The following is a 14,700-nucleotide window of genomic DNA, read 5'->3' as shown; positions in this document are numbered from 1 at the left end:
ATATCTCAGTTTAGCCAGTGAGTCTGTACATGGTGGTATAATGGGCGTACAGTGTAACTGGCCTCGCTTTTCCACCAGAGTTTTGCGATAATTAAGCCAGTCCGTCCTTAACTGACTTAGAGCCGCCGCGTAGGAATTCTTCCTACCTGTTATATGGAGATGGCCTCGTAGTTTTATGTCCCATTGCAGAGCCGTAGCAGCGCCGACGGATTCTGACAGTGCAGCAGTACTGTCGAAGTTTTACGTAATGAAGCGGGAAGAGGTTTTTTTGTGCAAATCATTTTTACCCGGGATACCCTTATGGTGCGTTGATTTAAGAAAATATGCTTGTTCACACTGGTTATAAGTTATCTATTAACGGCACAAGAACATGGACTACCGCATGACTATATCGAAAGCCTTCCTATCAACGACTGCCGACTACGGCGCAGAGTCTGTACCTTGAACATACAATCGGTATAGTTCGTATAAGAATATCTTCGGCTAGGCCAAATTTATTCATTTATTTATTAGTATCAACGTTTCCTGGCATGGTAAAATTACTAAAAGATACAGGATGCGGCGAGGGAACTTCCATATTTTAAAAAAAAAAAAAAATCCGAAAGTATGAGAGACCAATTTAATTCTTTTTTCTTTACAAAGAGTAATATCCTAAATTTTGTTCCATTGAGTTTTGAAAACGATATCTTGAAGGTGGCCTCCGTTCTGCTCAATGCATTTGGAGAGTCGAAATCTGAAGTTTCGGTCCACTTTCTCCAACATGTCTCTGTCGAAGTTGGCAATAGCAACACAAATATTGTTCCGTAGCTCAGCCAGGGTCTGCGGACGATTGGTAAACACCAAGGACTTGAGGTAGACCCAAAGAAAAAGTGGCATGGCGCTAAATCTGGCGAGCGTGCTGGCCACGGGAGGACGCCCCTCAAAGAGATGAGACCGTCGGGGAAGTGTTCGCGCAACTTCGATGACGATGTTCGTGCCGTGTCAGCTGTGGCGCCATCTTGTTGGAACCAGACATCACCCACATCCACTCCTTCAAGTTATGGAAGAAAAAACTGTTCAGTCATCAGGACATAACGCTCAGAAGTGACCGTCACTGTCTTATCGTTCTCTTCGAAAAACCGTGGGCCAATAATGCCACCTGCCAACATTAGATAGTGCACGCCAAACAATCACACGTTCTGTATGCAGGCACTGCTCATGAAGTTCTCGGGGGTTCATGCCACTCCTATACCGCATATTTTGTTTATTCACGCAACCAGACAAATGCAAATCGGCCTCATCGCTGAAGAACACTAAGGCGTCATGAGGGAACTCATCGATCAAGGCTTCACATGCATTTTTTCGTGAAACAAAATCACGTGGATGAAGTGTGTGCAGTTTATGCGGATGAAATTTCAAATGTTCATGAACAATTCGTCTCACTGTGCTTTCAGAAATTGCAAGCGTAGCTGCATACTTGCGTGCAGATCGCTTGGGGAAATTCAAAATCGACATCCTGACTCTCTCGATATTTTCAAGCTTTCTGGTGGTTCTTGAAGGTCCTGGCTTCTTTTTCTACACACTTCCAGTATCCATAAAGGTGTCCACAGAAGAAGAATTGGTTTCCCATCAGGAACACGACTGCAGGCGCGATGTTGAACTGTTTCCTGAATGCACGCTGAGTTCTGATGACCGTACGTCCATTGGAAAAGTAGGTTGCAACGGCGAACGTACACTCCTCTCTTGCCCACTGCATGATCGTTACTAAACTAACCTTAAAAAAACGTTAAGTCTCGCACTTTTGATTGCACTGAAACCCACGCAAAATGAGTAAGAGCCGCTATGTGCCGCGCGTTTCGAATAAGGAAGTTCCCGCGCCGCACCCTGTAGTGTCTATGACCCGTAGACTCCACCTAATGTCTGAGGGCCAAAAGGCAACTCTTGTTAGCAAATATTTATTAATAACAATTATTTGATTCACGTCAGAATAAACATACTTTCCCTACATATCTTTATGCTGACGTCACGAGCGATTTCTGCATCAACACCTGTTGCTACACACTAGTGAAATCAAGGACACAGTAAAACTTCTGCTCACACACACCTTTATTCTCACACGTCCATTTTACAGTTACAGTTGAAATATATCCGCTGCAGAGGGCAGCACAATGTACAGACTTAACAGAACACCAACAGATGGCGTAGGAGTCTTCATTCCCCGACATCCTCCCCACCCTGGTCCATCTCGAGGGGGATGACCAGCTGGACCAGTCGACAGATCTTCATACCATCTGGCTGGCGGAGGATGATGCACCGTATTTTACTGTCTCTGCCATGCCGCACTTCTTCTACCACAGCTCTCTTCCACAAGTGCCGTGGTTTGCTGTCTTCTTGGAGCAGAACAACTCTCCAATTCTCGGTTTCCTTTGCGACCTGGGAGCGACCAAGAACTTTCCTCAGGCAGCGCTTGACTGAGTCTATCAAACGTTCCCACCAGCCTCCCCACCAAGCCGCACGTGGTGGTATGAATTTCCAAGTGATTCCATGGTGGGCACAGTAGAGCTGTACGTCAGTATGCTGCATGGTTTTGAAAAGCTCTGCCAGTTCTGAGTTGGCTGCATGGAATGTTGTAGCATTGTCTGAGTAGACAGTGACTGGTAGGCTCCTACGTCCTGCAAAGCGTTGCATGGCCATCAAAAATCTGTCAGTGGACATGTCAATTGCAAGTTCAATATGAATGGCCCATGTTGTTGCACATGTGAACAGGACTATGTAGGACTTTTTTGTTTGATGTCCAGATTTGACATATAATGGTCCGGCAAAATCGATGCCTGTTACTGCAAATGGTCTTGAAGGCTGAACTCTGTCCAGTGGTAGTGAGGCCTCCATCTCTTCGTACCGGCGACTGTGTATTATCTTGCATGGTAGGCAAGAGTGAAGAACTCTCCGAACAGCTTGTCGTCCTCGCAGAATCCAAAATTCTTCTCGCAGTTCCCCTAACACAATCCGCACACCGAGATGATGCAGTCTTACATGTGTGTGTCTGATGAGAAGCTCAGTGAAATGGTGACGTCCATCCAATATAACTGGATGCTTCTGTGAGTGTGACAGTGCAGCACATTGCAGCCTACCACCAAGACGAAGGATGCCATCCGATATAAAGGGATTGTATCGAGCAATCTTTGATTCCTTGGGCAATTGTTCTCCCTTACGCAATGCAGACAGTTCACTAGTGAATAGTTCCTCTTGAACTCTTCTGATCCAGTAGATGCGGGCATTTTGTAATTCCAAAGCACTAAAACTGCCAGAGATTCTATTTTTGTTTCTTGTTGTGCTGATAAATCGAAATACAAAAGCCAGCGATAGAGACTCTGGCTCATGTGAGGATGCATCGAAAACTATTCTGTACTTCACACTTCCACTGATGCATTTCTTCACAATGTGGTGTGGCAGGTAGAATGTGTTTCCAGCAGTACAGTCCTCAGGTGCTACCTCTACCTGGTTCTTCTCAATATATTTCGACATGGTCTCGTTGTAAATGACCTTCAGCTCTTCATTCCCTCGCAGCTTGTTTTGTAAGGAGCGAAGACGCGCTTCAGCAGTTGTGCGGTTGCAGGAGAGAGGCATATCCTTCTTTCGAGGCAGAGATACAACTCTGCGGCCATATTCCACACAGTATGATTCTCGGAATTCCTGATAAATAGGGTGGTCCATGAGTTTTAATGCTCGCTCTTGATGTCCTGTTATCCCGATTGTCCCCAGGTCCCAAAATCGGCGCACTGACTCATCAGATATATCACTGCAGCTGCCCTGAATAAAGTTGACAGTTGCTCTGTTGATGGTGGTGCTAGATCTGTTTCCACTGAGAACATATCCAAAGATTGTTGGGAGAAGAACCAATGATGGTGATACCTTCATTGGTTGTTCCAAAGTCACGATTCTCCAGTAATAATCAGCTCCAATCAGGATCTCAATAGGTAGATCTTCACTGTCTCCTTTAGGATCTGCGAGTGGTGTACCACCCCTCAAGGCCATATCTCCTACATCTTGTGGCACTGTTGGTTGCTGTGAAAAATTATTTGTGCTTTCAAAGGCTGTTATTGATATGTGGGAATTAGTGGAGCACCCCATCATATTAAACTGCACCTTCTTCCTTGAGAGTGATGAACTGTAACAGGATTCGAAAGTAGTTATCTCGAGAGTAGTGCTTCCAATGACACTTAGTTGGAGAGATTCGATCAGTGAATGGTGAATGAAACTCGATTGACTCCCTGTGTCCAGGGTGGCACGTGTTTGTTTGCTCTTACCAGTGGGTCCTGTGATACTCACACGAGCAGTCTGCAGGTATGTGAAGTTAGAAGTCATAGTTTCAATTTTATTTACTGTTGTGGTATGACTACTACAGATAGAAATGTGATGCTCCCCCTTACATTTCGCACAGGACGCTTTTCCCCGTTTGAAACACTGATTTCTGATGTGGCCACGTCTCAGGCATAGAAAGCAACGGTTCATTGTCTTGAGGGCGTCGATTCTTGCCTGCAAGCTTGCAATCTTTTGGCAGTCTTGGCCCCAGTGCCCTCTTTCGTCGCAATACACACAGAAGGGCTCTGAATTCTGCTGTTTCTTCTTGTCCCTCTTCGTTTTAACCTTTACATGGAAGGCAGATGCTGTTGGTACGTAATTTTCGCGTGGTACAGTATCTCCACGAATTTTGCGTGTGTTGATAGCTCCTTCCACCTCTTCATTTAAGAACTCCATAAGGTGGGTGAGGTTCCCTTCTTCAATCTTTTGCCTTCGGGCATGAACAAGCCTATTTTTGCAAATTTCTTCAGGAAAGGCTCGAAGAAGTTTGGGTGCAAGCACTCTCCCATAAGAGTCCACATTTTCTCCTAGAGCTCGTAGTGCTTGGATGCGCTTATGGCACTCAATGTAGGTGGAATTGAGAGCCTCTGGACTGCCTGAAGTCGAAGTGTTAAGATTCTCCAAGAAATCCAGGTGACTTTGGATAATTCTGTTCTTATCCCCATATTTGGATTTCAAAATTTGCTTAGTCTGCTCATATGTATCAGCTGTAACAGCAATGCCATCGACCAAGTCCTTAGGTACCCCATCAAGGTAACCACGGAGGAATACATGCTTGTTCATTGTTGACACCATCGGATTCTCGTCTATGGAAGCTGTGAATTGCTCCCAAAATCGAGGCCAAGCTTCTATGTCCCCTGAGAATGGCTGCAGTTTGATAGTAGGCAATTTTATGTCCATACAGGCGTGTTGTTGAGCCGCTGACGTCGCGTTTCTGTCTCCTGAGCGCGCTCCTCCTAAAAGGCCTTTCGCCTTTCGGAGGGCCCGTTTGCATTTATCAGTATATTCCTCACAAGCTTCCGTGTCGGCTTCGTATTCAGAGTCATCCAGCAAGTCCTGTATTGTGTCGTTGAGTCGGGTCAACTCTTCTACTGTTTCCTGAAGGCGTTCTTGGAAGTGTTCTACTTCTTCTGCAGCTGTAGAACCATCGAAGGCGCTTATTTGGCTGACGAAACGCGTCGCATTCGATCGCAAGGTCGTCCGCTTCCGGCGCAGCCTCCCCAAGTTCATAGCTACTGCTTCTGCCATGGTGAGTTGGTGGTTTTGCTTTCTGTCACGAGAGTGCGTTCAAGGTCAAGACACCACGTCAGTTGGATGCTATCGCTAAGGGATGGCGCTGTCCTAGAGTGTGAACCGTTAGCAGCCCCCTAGTGGTGTTTGTAGTTCTCAACAGATGACGCGACCGTGCAGTTTTCAACTTCCGCGACCTTTAGTAGTGGTCGCTGTTGCTAACAGATGGCGCTGCAGTCTACCAGTACTTTAGCAAGTCCCACTTGTGCTTTGCAAATAATACGCCAACTGCCCTCTATTGCTCTGCCACCAACAAACATGCACCAGGTAACATCACATACAAATCAGTCGCCCCGCAGTGTCCTTTGCTGCAGTTTCACGCCGCTTTCACACTATACGGTTTTGACCGTACGGCAAAAAGCCGTACGAGTTTTAGCCGTGCCTGTGTTGCTTTCACATTACACGGCTTTTTGACGTGACCAGTTGTTGGTGTCTATTCAGTTTGCTTAATGTGTGTATCAAGATGAACCGTAAACGAGTTGTTGCTTTGTGGTTGCTTCATCGTCGCCGCAAAAGAAAAGGTCGTCTTTTGTGGGTACACCCCATTAACCAGAGAAGAGACGAAGTGGGTTTATTTTATACACTCTTTGAAGATTTGAGGAACGACGGAAATAAATTCTTTAACTATTTCCGAATGTCTATTACCTCGTTTGACGAATTACATAGAAAACTAAAGGATGTGTTACAACGACAAAACACACAATTCCGCAATTGCATCCAACCTGTTCAAATGCTGGCTATCACGTTAAGGTAATTTAATACATAAAAACTAGTTCTGTTTATTTACTTATTTATTTGTGTTTTACATTTTTATTACGCTCAGATTATGAAGTAGAAAAGTCAATATCAATATCAGCAGTTGAAACCAAAGAGTTTGTAGCAGGACTGACTGTACTGTCACTTTGTGGCGACAGGCTCTCTGCAAAAACGTTGTAGAACTGCGTTGTTGATGGTGGGCCTTCATGGCTACTTGTGGAAGGCGAAGGGTATGGTGGTGGCACTTTATTAATTCGTTGATAAGAACTGCGACCTTGAGAAGTCTGTAATGGTTGTTCGAGAAAAGTAGTTGGGTTTGGTGCAGCTGGAGGAGGACGAATCTGATGCGTATGGTAAGAGGATATTGGAGCAGCATTTTCCATAGGTGAATAAGAATAAGCTTGAAATCTATTATTATAGGGCATGGGAGGTGTGTAATGGGTAAATGGAGGAGGTTGAGCTGTCAATATATTTCTCCTTTCATATATATTTTCTATAACTTTGAGGACTCCCATCTGAAACTGAAGATAATCCTGTTCATCAAATTTTTCCAGATGAGGCTTCAGACTAAGTAAAAATGACATTTTGCTGCAAGGTTTGTCTTCTTCCAGAGCTCGTAATATTTTCATTTCGATTGCATCAGGTTTTCTATGTTTTCTGTTTGTATGGCACTCGCTTTTGGATGTTTCTTGTGTGGGTGCTGTATCAAATGGCCCAGAAACATTCTCAGTATTTTCGACGGAGCCCTGCGTTTCTATATCTTCTTCCAGTCTGGCGGTGCGTTCCGATTGAAAACTGTCCTCCGTCTCTCGAGCATCATACAGCTTTTTTAGAAACTGCAGCTGATCAGAATATACATACTTTTTCTTTTTCTTTGCTGCTGAGCCACTTTTTTTCGCAGCTTGAATTTTTATGTTTGACTTCACAAAGGAGTCTCGTAGATTGGTCCACCTCCGTATTACTTCTATACCTACATCAAAAGGAAACAAAACTGTATGAAAACATTTTAATTTTGTATAGAAAAAAGCAAAACTGTAACAAAAAATGTCCACTGCAAACTAAATGTCACTGATTTTTTTTCGTTTTGTTCAGGTATCTGGCAAGCGGTTGTTCCTTCACTGACTTACATTTCCAGTACAGAATTGGGATTTCTACAGCAAGTAAAGTGGTTAATGATGTATGCACAGCAATTTGGTCATCACTGCGGGAAGAATGTATACAAAGACCGACCAAAGAGGTATGGGAATCAATAGCGGCTGGATTTGAACGTACTGCTAATTTCCCCCACTGCTTAGGAGCGGTGGATGGAAAACATATCCGTCTTACTGCCCCATTTAATAGCGGATCAATGTACTTCAATTACAAAGAATACTTTTCTGTGGTTCTGATGGCTGTAGCGGATTCCAACTACAGGTTCATTTATGTCGACGTAGGAAGTTATGGCAAAGACTGTGACTCTTCAGTGTTCAGACGGTCCAGTTTATGGAAGTCAATAGAAAGTAATTCCCTGGAATTTCCAGACGTCCAATGTCTGCCTGGTACGGAAGGTCCAAAAGTACCCTACTTCTTCGTGGGAGACGCAGCATTTGGCCTACACACGCATTTGCTCCGGCCTTTTGGGGGAACAAACTTGACAGTTGAGAAACGTGTATTTAATTACCGTTTGTGCAGAGCAAGGAGGTATGTGGAATGTGCTTTTGGCATCCTCACCAATAAGTGGCGGTTGTTTCACCGACCTTTAAATGTTCATCCAGATTTTGCAGTAAAAATGGTTAAAGCTTGCATTGTTTTACACAATTTTGTACGTCAGAGAGATGGATTTATAATTGAAGACACCACATCCTTCACTGGTTTGGAAGACTTAGCCCAAGATGCCAACATAAGAGGAGGACTGACAGCCAACGCCATAAGGAACACTCTTTGTAAATATTTTATGACAAATGCTGGAAGCGTGTCATGGCAGATGTCAAAGATATAAATTAACAAGCCTTTTCCTTTTTGTAGATTGTTTGTGAAAGCCTGCGACTGTATAGTAAATAGTTTTCTTTATAAATAAATTACTGCTACCACTCACGTTTTTAATCGTTTTGTTTATATTTTGTACGACGCGTTTCGGGAAATAATTCCGATCTTCAAGTGCGTTTTTTTCTCTAAGTTTTCATTATGTGTAGTGTTTTTTTATTTGTGAGGTCTTGTGCGTGTTTCTCTTATAAATTACAGTAAAGAAAACAGAATGCAAGACCTGACACATAAAAAGACACCACACATGATGAAAACTTAGAGAAAAACGCACTTAAGGATGGGAATTATTTCCCGAAACGCGTCGTGCAAAATATAAACAAAACAAAAAAAACGTGACTGGTAGCAGTAATTTACTTATAAACAAACGATTTACTTTTAGAATAAAATTTATAACGTTAAATAAAAACTGTTTAAAACGTATTAAATGTAATATTAATATATTAAATAAATACTTACCAAACGCATTTTTATCTTTGTCTTCCATCTCATCAAAATCTTGCTTCAGTGCTACGCAAACTTCCCGCCAAGCATTCTTTGTAGCAATACGATCTCTATACGCATCTAGAGTTTTGTCCCACAGAACAGGTCTTACTTCCACCAAGGTTATCAAAAGTTCAGTATCAATTTCATCCATTCTTCTACACTTTTCAGTAAACAAGAATAAACACAAATGAATAAAACGACACTACAACGAACTAGTCGACGCCGTACGGCTCAAAACCGTCCAGTGTGAAAGCATGCACTTAGTCACGTAGGCCACTGTTGTCGAACTTGCCGTACGGCGACCGTCTGTTGTAGTGGCAAGACACGGCTGCAGCACGGCACGGCAGCGGCATTTTGCCGTCGCCGTATAATGTGAAAGGCGCCATACATTTCTTCACACCTACAGCCGTACGGCTTTTTGCCGTACGGTCAAAACCGTATAGTGTGAAAGCGGCGTCAGAGCAATGCCGCAACTTATCTGTGTGAGCTGAACGTGGCGTGACGTAACCGGATTTTGAGATTGAAGTCGCTCAAAACCTTCTCCGCCGGCGTCGAGTCCTCTTTAATGTGTAGTAGCACTCTATCTCTTCATGTTCTCCCGGGTTTCGGCACCAAAATGTTGCTACACACTAGTGAAATCAAGGACACAGTAAAACTTCTGCTGACACACACCTTTATTCTCACACGTCCATTTTACAGTTACAGTTGAAATATATCCGCTGCAGAGGGCAGCACAATGTATAGACTTAACAGAACACCAACAGATGGCGTAGGAGTCTTCATTCCCCGACAACACCTAATTTCACTGGCCCTTAAATCGAAAGATGACAAAAGCCTCTGCTAGCCAGCGTGGGAACCTACCGCTCGCTCTTTACTCCATACATACTGCAGCGCTGATACATCCACATCACTTATGTGATATAGCAAAACTGGGAATTAGGTAAAATGCGCTCTTGTCTGCAAATAATGGGTACCTTACAGCTTGTAAAATACTAATTTATGTCAGTTACCATATATTAGCAAGATCGGTACATAGGCGGCCCATGGTGACAACTCGCAATGTCAGTATTGCCTCTTGAGCAAAATAGTTTGACGACCACTGCTGTAGACCCAGTGTATCAAATATACCTACAGTTCCACGGCCATAAGGCACAGACAGCTCGTGACTGAACGTAATTGGTGAAGAGTAGTAGTTTACGAAAATCAGTCCTCAGTGTTTGTATCGGAGAAAAACAGATGAGATCAGAACAAGAGTTGCAGAGCTAGTGCGATATAACACATCAGAACTGTGGTGTCCCTCGCCAGAACCACTGCTGGGTAGTACACCTTCCATCACGGTGGCGTGTCATCGTAGTCTACATCTACGCGAGGCCAAGAGCGGCAGGCTCTTAGGCGGTTGTCCACAGTAGTTGCTAGCGACGGCTGCACTATTTCGCCATGCCTCGTCACCTGCATCAATCGAGCAAGACGATGACATCACCCCGCTTGGGTAACCAACGAGCGGGGCGCACATTATCGCCGCAGAGTCACCTAATCACGCAAATTCGGGCTACACCTCGCGATCCAGTGAGTCAGCAGCAGAGTTCATTACTGAGCGAGGCCAAGAGTTCGTCTAGAATACGTCTCAGCAGGAGCCAGAGTTGTTCATCGGCAGAGTGCATTAGCTCTGCAGTCCGGAGTTCGCACTTAGCAGCTGTCAGTAAAGAAAGCAGCTGCAAGGTTCTGCTCTTTCAATTGCAATCATGACTTTAATAAAAATGGCAAAGGTAATGTTAATCAGAACACTGCGAGGAGTTGTTGTCAAATAACAATAGAATTATTCATTCTTAACATCACAAGACAAAAAATGGCTAATGAAATGGCACACTAACTTTTTTTTTTAGTTGTTGGACAAACGCTTTCAATGATATGCGGTCTATGGTGAAAAAAGTGATCAGATGGGGACCAACACACGACACTAACCAGGCTAATTGCTTTACCTGACTTCATACATGTGAATCCGTGGTATGGCCCAAAAAGTACTCCACTATCAAGCATCTATAGAACATTAAGCGGCATGGCACTGTATCAGAAGTGAGAGTGCCCTGCAATCTCTTACAGCCACTAGTCTGGACTCAATCGCCTATTGTGAACAGCCCACGAGGTTAGGAAACGCCGCAGCCCTTTGTGCAGCTACGCTGGTAACGGACGGGTGTTTACTTTTGGAAATGACTGTTTCGTTTGGGACTTAGTTGTCAGCCTCGTCAGATTCATATTTCTGACTAACCTAACCTGCACAAGTGTGTTGCAAATAGTGTCCAGTTACATTGTACATTTAATTAATTTGTGTAGCAGCGTGCCAGAACTCGATCACGACAGACTTGTCCGCCAACATACAGTGGCGAAATAGATTAGGTATCAAGCCGTATACATCAAGAACTCTGACCTCATCTCGCACAACTGCTTTCCCGTATCATAGTACAGTCTAAGTTGCAGCAGAATTGAGCTACAGAACTTTGCTAACACAGCAATGCCGGCCGTTGTGGCCGAGCGGTTCTAGGCGCTTCAGTCTGGAACCGCGCGACCGCTGCGGTCGCAGGTTCGAATCCTGCCTCGGGCATGGATGTGTGTGATGTCCTTAGGTTAGTTAGGTTTAAGTAGTTCTAAGTTCTACGGGACTGATGACCTCAGATGTTGTTAAGTCCCATAGTGCTCAGAGCCATTTGAACCATTTTTAACACAGCAATACGACGGAACAAATGGCGCAGAAGCTATTCAGCATATACCACGGATGACCTGAAGAGGGTAATATGACAATCCTTCATTTTGTTTCCAACGACAGTGTCCAAAGAAATATATACTTGTGATTGAATATTGTCTACCGCTGCACTAGGAGTGATGGTCCTCATGGTCCGTTCGTTCTATTGTTCCGTACTGACAGAGAATTCCATGCAAGTGGTATTTGGCCATTCTGTGCGAGAAAGTGCATCACAGAGTACATTTGTCCTTGCGTAACAACGAAGCCTTTTCTCCATAAATCAATGGCCCAATTAACGCGTCTCACTTTCTTTGAGCATGATGACAATTAGCACGTGGCTGACGTAATATGACGGCGCTTGCGAGAAATGAGAATGTGCGGCTGACTTAGTATTTCGTCACCTCAGTTACGATAATTTTCTGCGGTTTAGAACGTACTTTTATGGCACTCAGGATCGTCTGTGAGGTCTGCATGCTTCGTATATGACTGTAGCGGTATCACTTGAACAATTCATCGTTTTGTAAACCCTTGTTATTGTCTCTCGCTTCGTAGGAATTAGGTGTCATTCTACTTGTCTCTGTTTCGTGCTTTTGCGTTGATTTTGTGTTCAAAATGTGCAGTGATGGGAAACGTTTGTAGAAAATGATTTGCAAAGCTGTTGGCCAAGTCTACAGACGATGAAGGCGAAGTATTTGATGACGATTCAGATTACACGTCCTCTGAAAATTGTACCAATTCTATATTTTCCTAAGATAAGTTGCTGCATACTTTATCGTTGTATTTTCACAGTTAGTGCTGTTACGAAGGGTTCTGCTCCAGGTACATCGGAAATGCAAATGGTTCAAATGGCTCTGAGCACTATGGGACTTAACATCTGTGGTCATCAGACCCCTAGAACTTAGAACTACTTAAACCTAACTAACCTAAGGACATCACACACATCCATGCCCGAGGCAGGATTCGAACCTGCGACCGTAGCGGTCACGCGGTTCCAGACTGAAGCGCCTAAACCGCACGGCCACACCGGCCGGCCATCGGAAATGAATGTGAGCGTAAGAGTGCTGTGAATGTAATGTTGGACTGTTTATCTTTCCATGTTTCAATTTGCATCACACTATACTACGCAAAATTTTGTTTTAACCTTGTTTTGTGTGTATGTGTGTGTTCTTTTAGATGTCAATACGCTGTAAAAGAAATATAAACAGAAAGAACACGCGTCTGTTTACATATTTGAATGCTAGAATTCCTTTTCAATTTTTTTTTCTGTGATGATTACTGTTAAATTGAAGTTTCATCTGCGGTATTCATGATTTAACATTATCAATACCAAAATATGCGTATTTAAGATCGAAAGTCAGATCAACCTAAAAAGTTTAAAAAAATTCCAACTACATACATGTGTACACGAAATATAACTTTAAAAAAATGTTTTAGTGAGTCCACAGGCAATGGCACCTACCTACGAGACCAGCACATCAAGTGGTAACGAAAATTTTGATGACGTTTATCTGAAGTGGCACAAGTTTCCTATGTACAGTTCACAAGCTGTGGTCGTTCTTCCTATGACGAATAACTGAGCAACGTGGATCAGTCGCTAAATGGTTGGACTTGCATATGGGAGGACTTGACTTCAAATACGCATCTGACCTTACTGATTGTACATCTTCACCATGTTCCCTCAGACAGTTCAAGGCGAATGCTGAGATGTTTCCTTCGAAAAGGGCACGTCCAGTTTCCTTTTCCATCCTGGTCCTACCCGAACTTGTGCTCTGTCTTCCTTCTTTGACGAATCGCAGCTGAACACGCCGAAGACGATCTAACACCGTATTAATCAAGCTCGCCCAGCTGCTGCATTATTTTGATAAGCAGCTGGCGAACTGTTGATTGCTACGTGAAATCTAAACTGAGCCGAAGCGCTTTCCTCAAACATTCTACAAGTAAGACTTAGGCCATATGCCCTATCCAGCAAACGTACAAAGATTCTCGCATACGAAACGATTTTAACAGATAAAAGGATAACATTCTCGTAGCCTCGCGGTTCACTATATTGTGACATACCCAGAGAATTGTTAGCTGTTGGCTGTTAGTGACAAATAGTATCACGACGCTTTATGTGTAAGCGAGGGATCCCGGCTCATTAACACCTCCTTGTTTTGTGGTATGTTTTCGGAGCGCTCGCTACCGACAAAGACTAACGAATACCAGGCGAGGTGCGACGGCCGGCAAGCTACGAGCCACAGAACGGGTTTCTCCACAATAAGAGCTGTGGAAGAATCCTCCGCTGCCAGGCAGCCGGGGTGGAGGGAAGGCAAGGGGCGGGAGGGAAACGACCACATACCTACGAGTCGGACTGAGCGAAACAAAATTTAAAAAAAAAGACCGTTCCGAATTCCGAGAATAATAATGAAGAAATGGACGCTGGCTGTTAGGACCCGGGCAGTTTTTTTTCTTTTCTTTTTCCGTTTTCTGTTTTTGCTTCTTTCTTGCCGCGTCCGCTCAGTGGGACCAGCAATCAGCACACCCCGAACCGCTGCCGTTCATACGGCGAGAGCCATTTAGACTAGCTGTTCTCTCGCAAGCTCATTTACGATGCCACAATCTCCACAGACTCGGAACATCAATTTTATCTGTTTACAGCTCAGTATAAATACTTTTCTTTTCGTAAGCTCTGTTTGATATTAATTTTCATTATCACTCAGCAAACTCGAGTACCATTGCCAACCGCGTGGGATAAAATTGTGAGATTCGTCGCGTCGCTGGATTTTGTCTGCAGGCGCCTGACATCAGCTACTGCCAGTGCCGTGCAACGACATTTCTCGCTTCCTGTCAGCTACTGTCCATTTGCTAGGTTGTTAGGCCCATTGAAGACGTGTAGCACTACGTGCCGCTCGAGCAACGGCCTTTTGCGACATACCTGACTCCAGACGTCCTTTTCATGCAGTTCCCTTCGCAACGATCTCGGAAACGGTCGAGACAGACCTGCATTCATAGATTCATTGCCAGTAACAATTACTGTTGTTGTTGTAGTGGTCTCCAGTCCTGAGACTAGTTTGATGCAGCTCTCCATGCTA

General features: G+C 44.1%; 2 protein-coding genes across 2 annotated transcripts in view; one reads left to right on the top strand and one right to left on the bottom strand.

The window, feature by feature from the left end:
* The window catches only part of LOC126176953 (myosin-I heavy chain), a 184,569-nt gene that overhangs the window by 16,981 nt on the left and 152,888 nt on the right, over window positions 1–14,700 (top strand). The gene's annotated exons all lie outside the window — the stretch shown is intronic.
* On the bottom strand, window positions 6,456–9,043 carry LOC126176075 (uncharacterized). Its single transcript, XM_049923210.1, has 2 exons — window positions 8,866–9,043; window positions 6,456–7,357 (listed from the first exon to the last, which is right to left on the bottom strand). Exons 1-2 carry the CDS (start codon window positions 9,041–9,043, stop codon window positions 6,456–6,458), a joined length of 1,080 nt encoding a protein of 359 aa, XP_049779167.1.

The sequence above is a fragment of the Schistocerca cancellata genome, chromosome 3 (assembly GCF_023864275.1).
Source record: "Schistocerca cancellata isolate TAMUIC-IGC-003103 chromosome 3, iqSchCanc2.1, whole genome shotgun sequence".
In the NCBI taxonomy this organism is placed as follows: domain Eukaryota; kingdom Metazoa; phylum Arthropoda; class Insecta; order Orthoptera; family Acrididae; genus Schistocerca; species Schistocerca cancellata.
The sequence above is the reverse complement of the archived record's forward strand: the minus strand, read 5'-3'. Positions and strand labels throughout refer to the sequence as shown.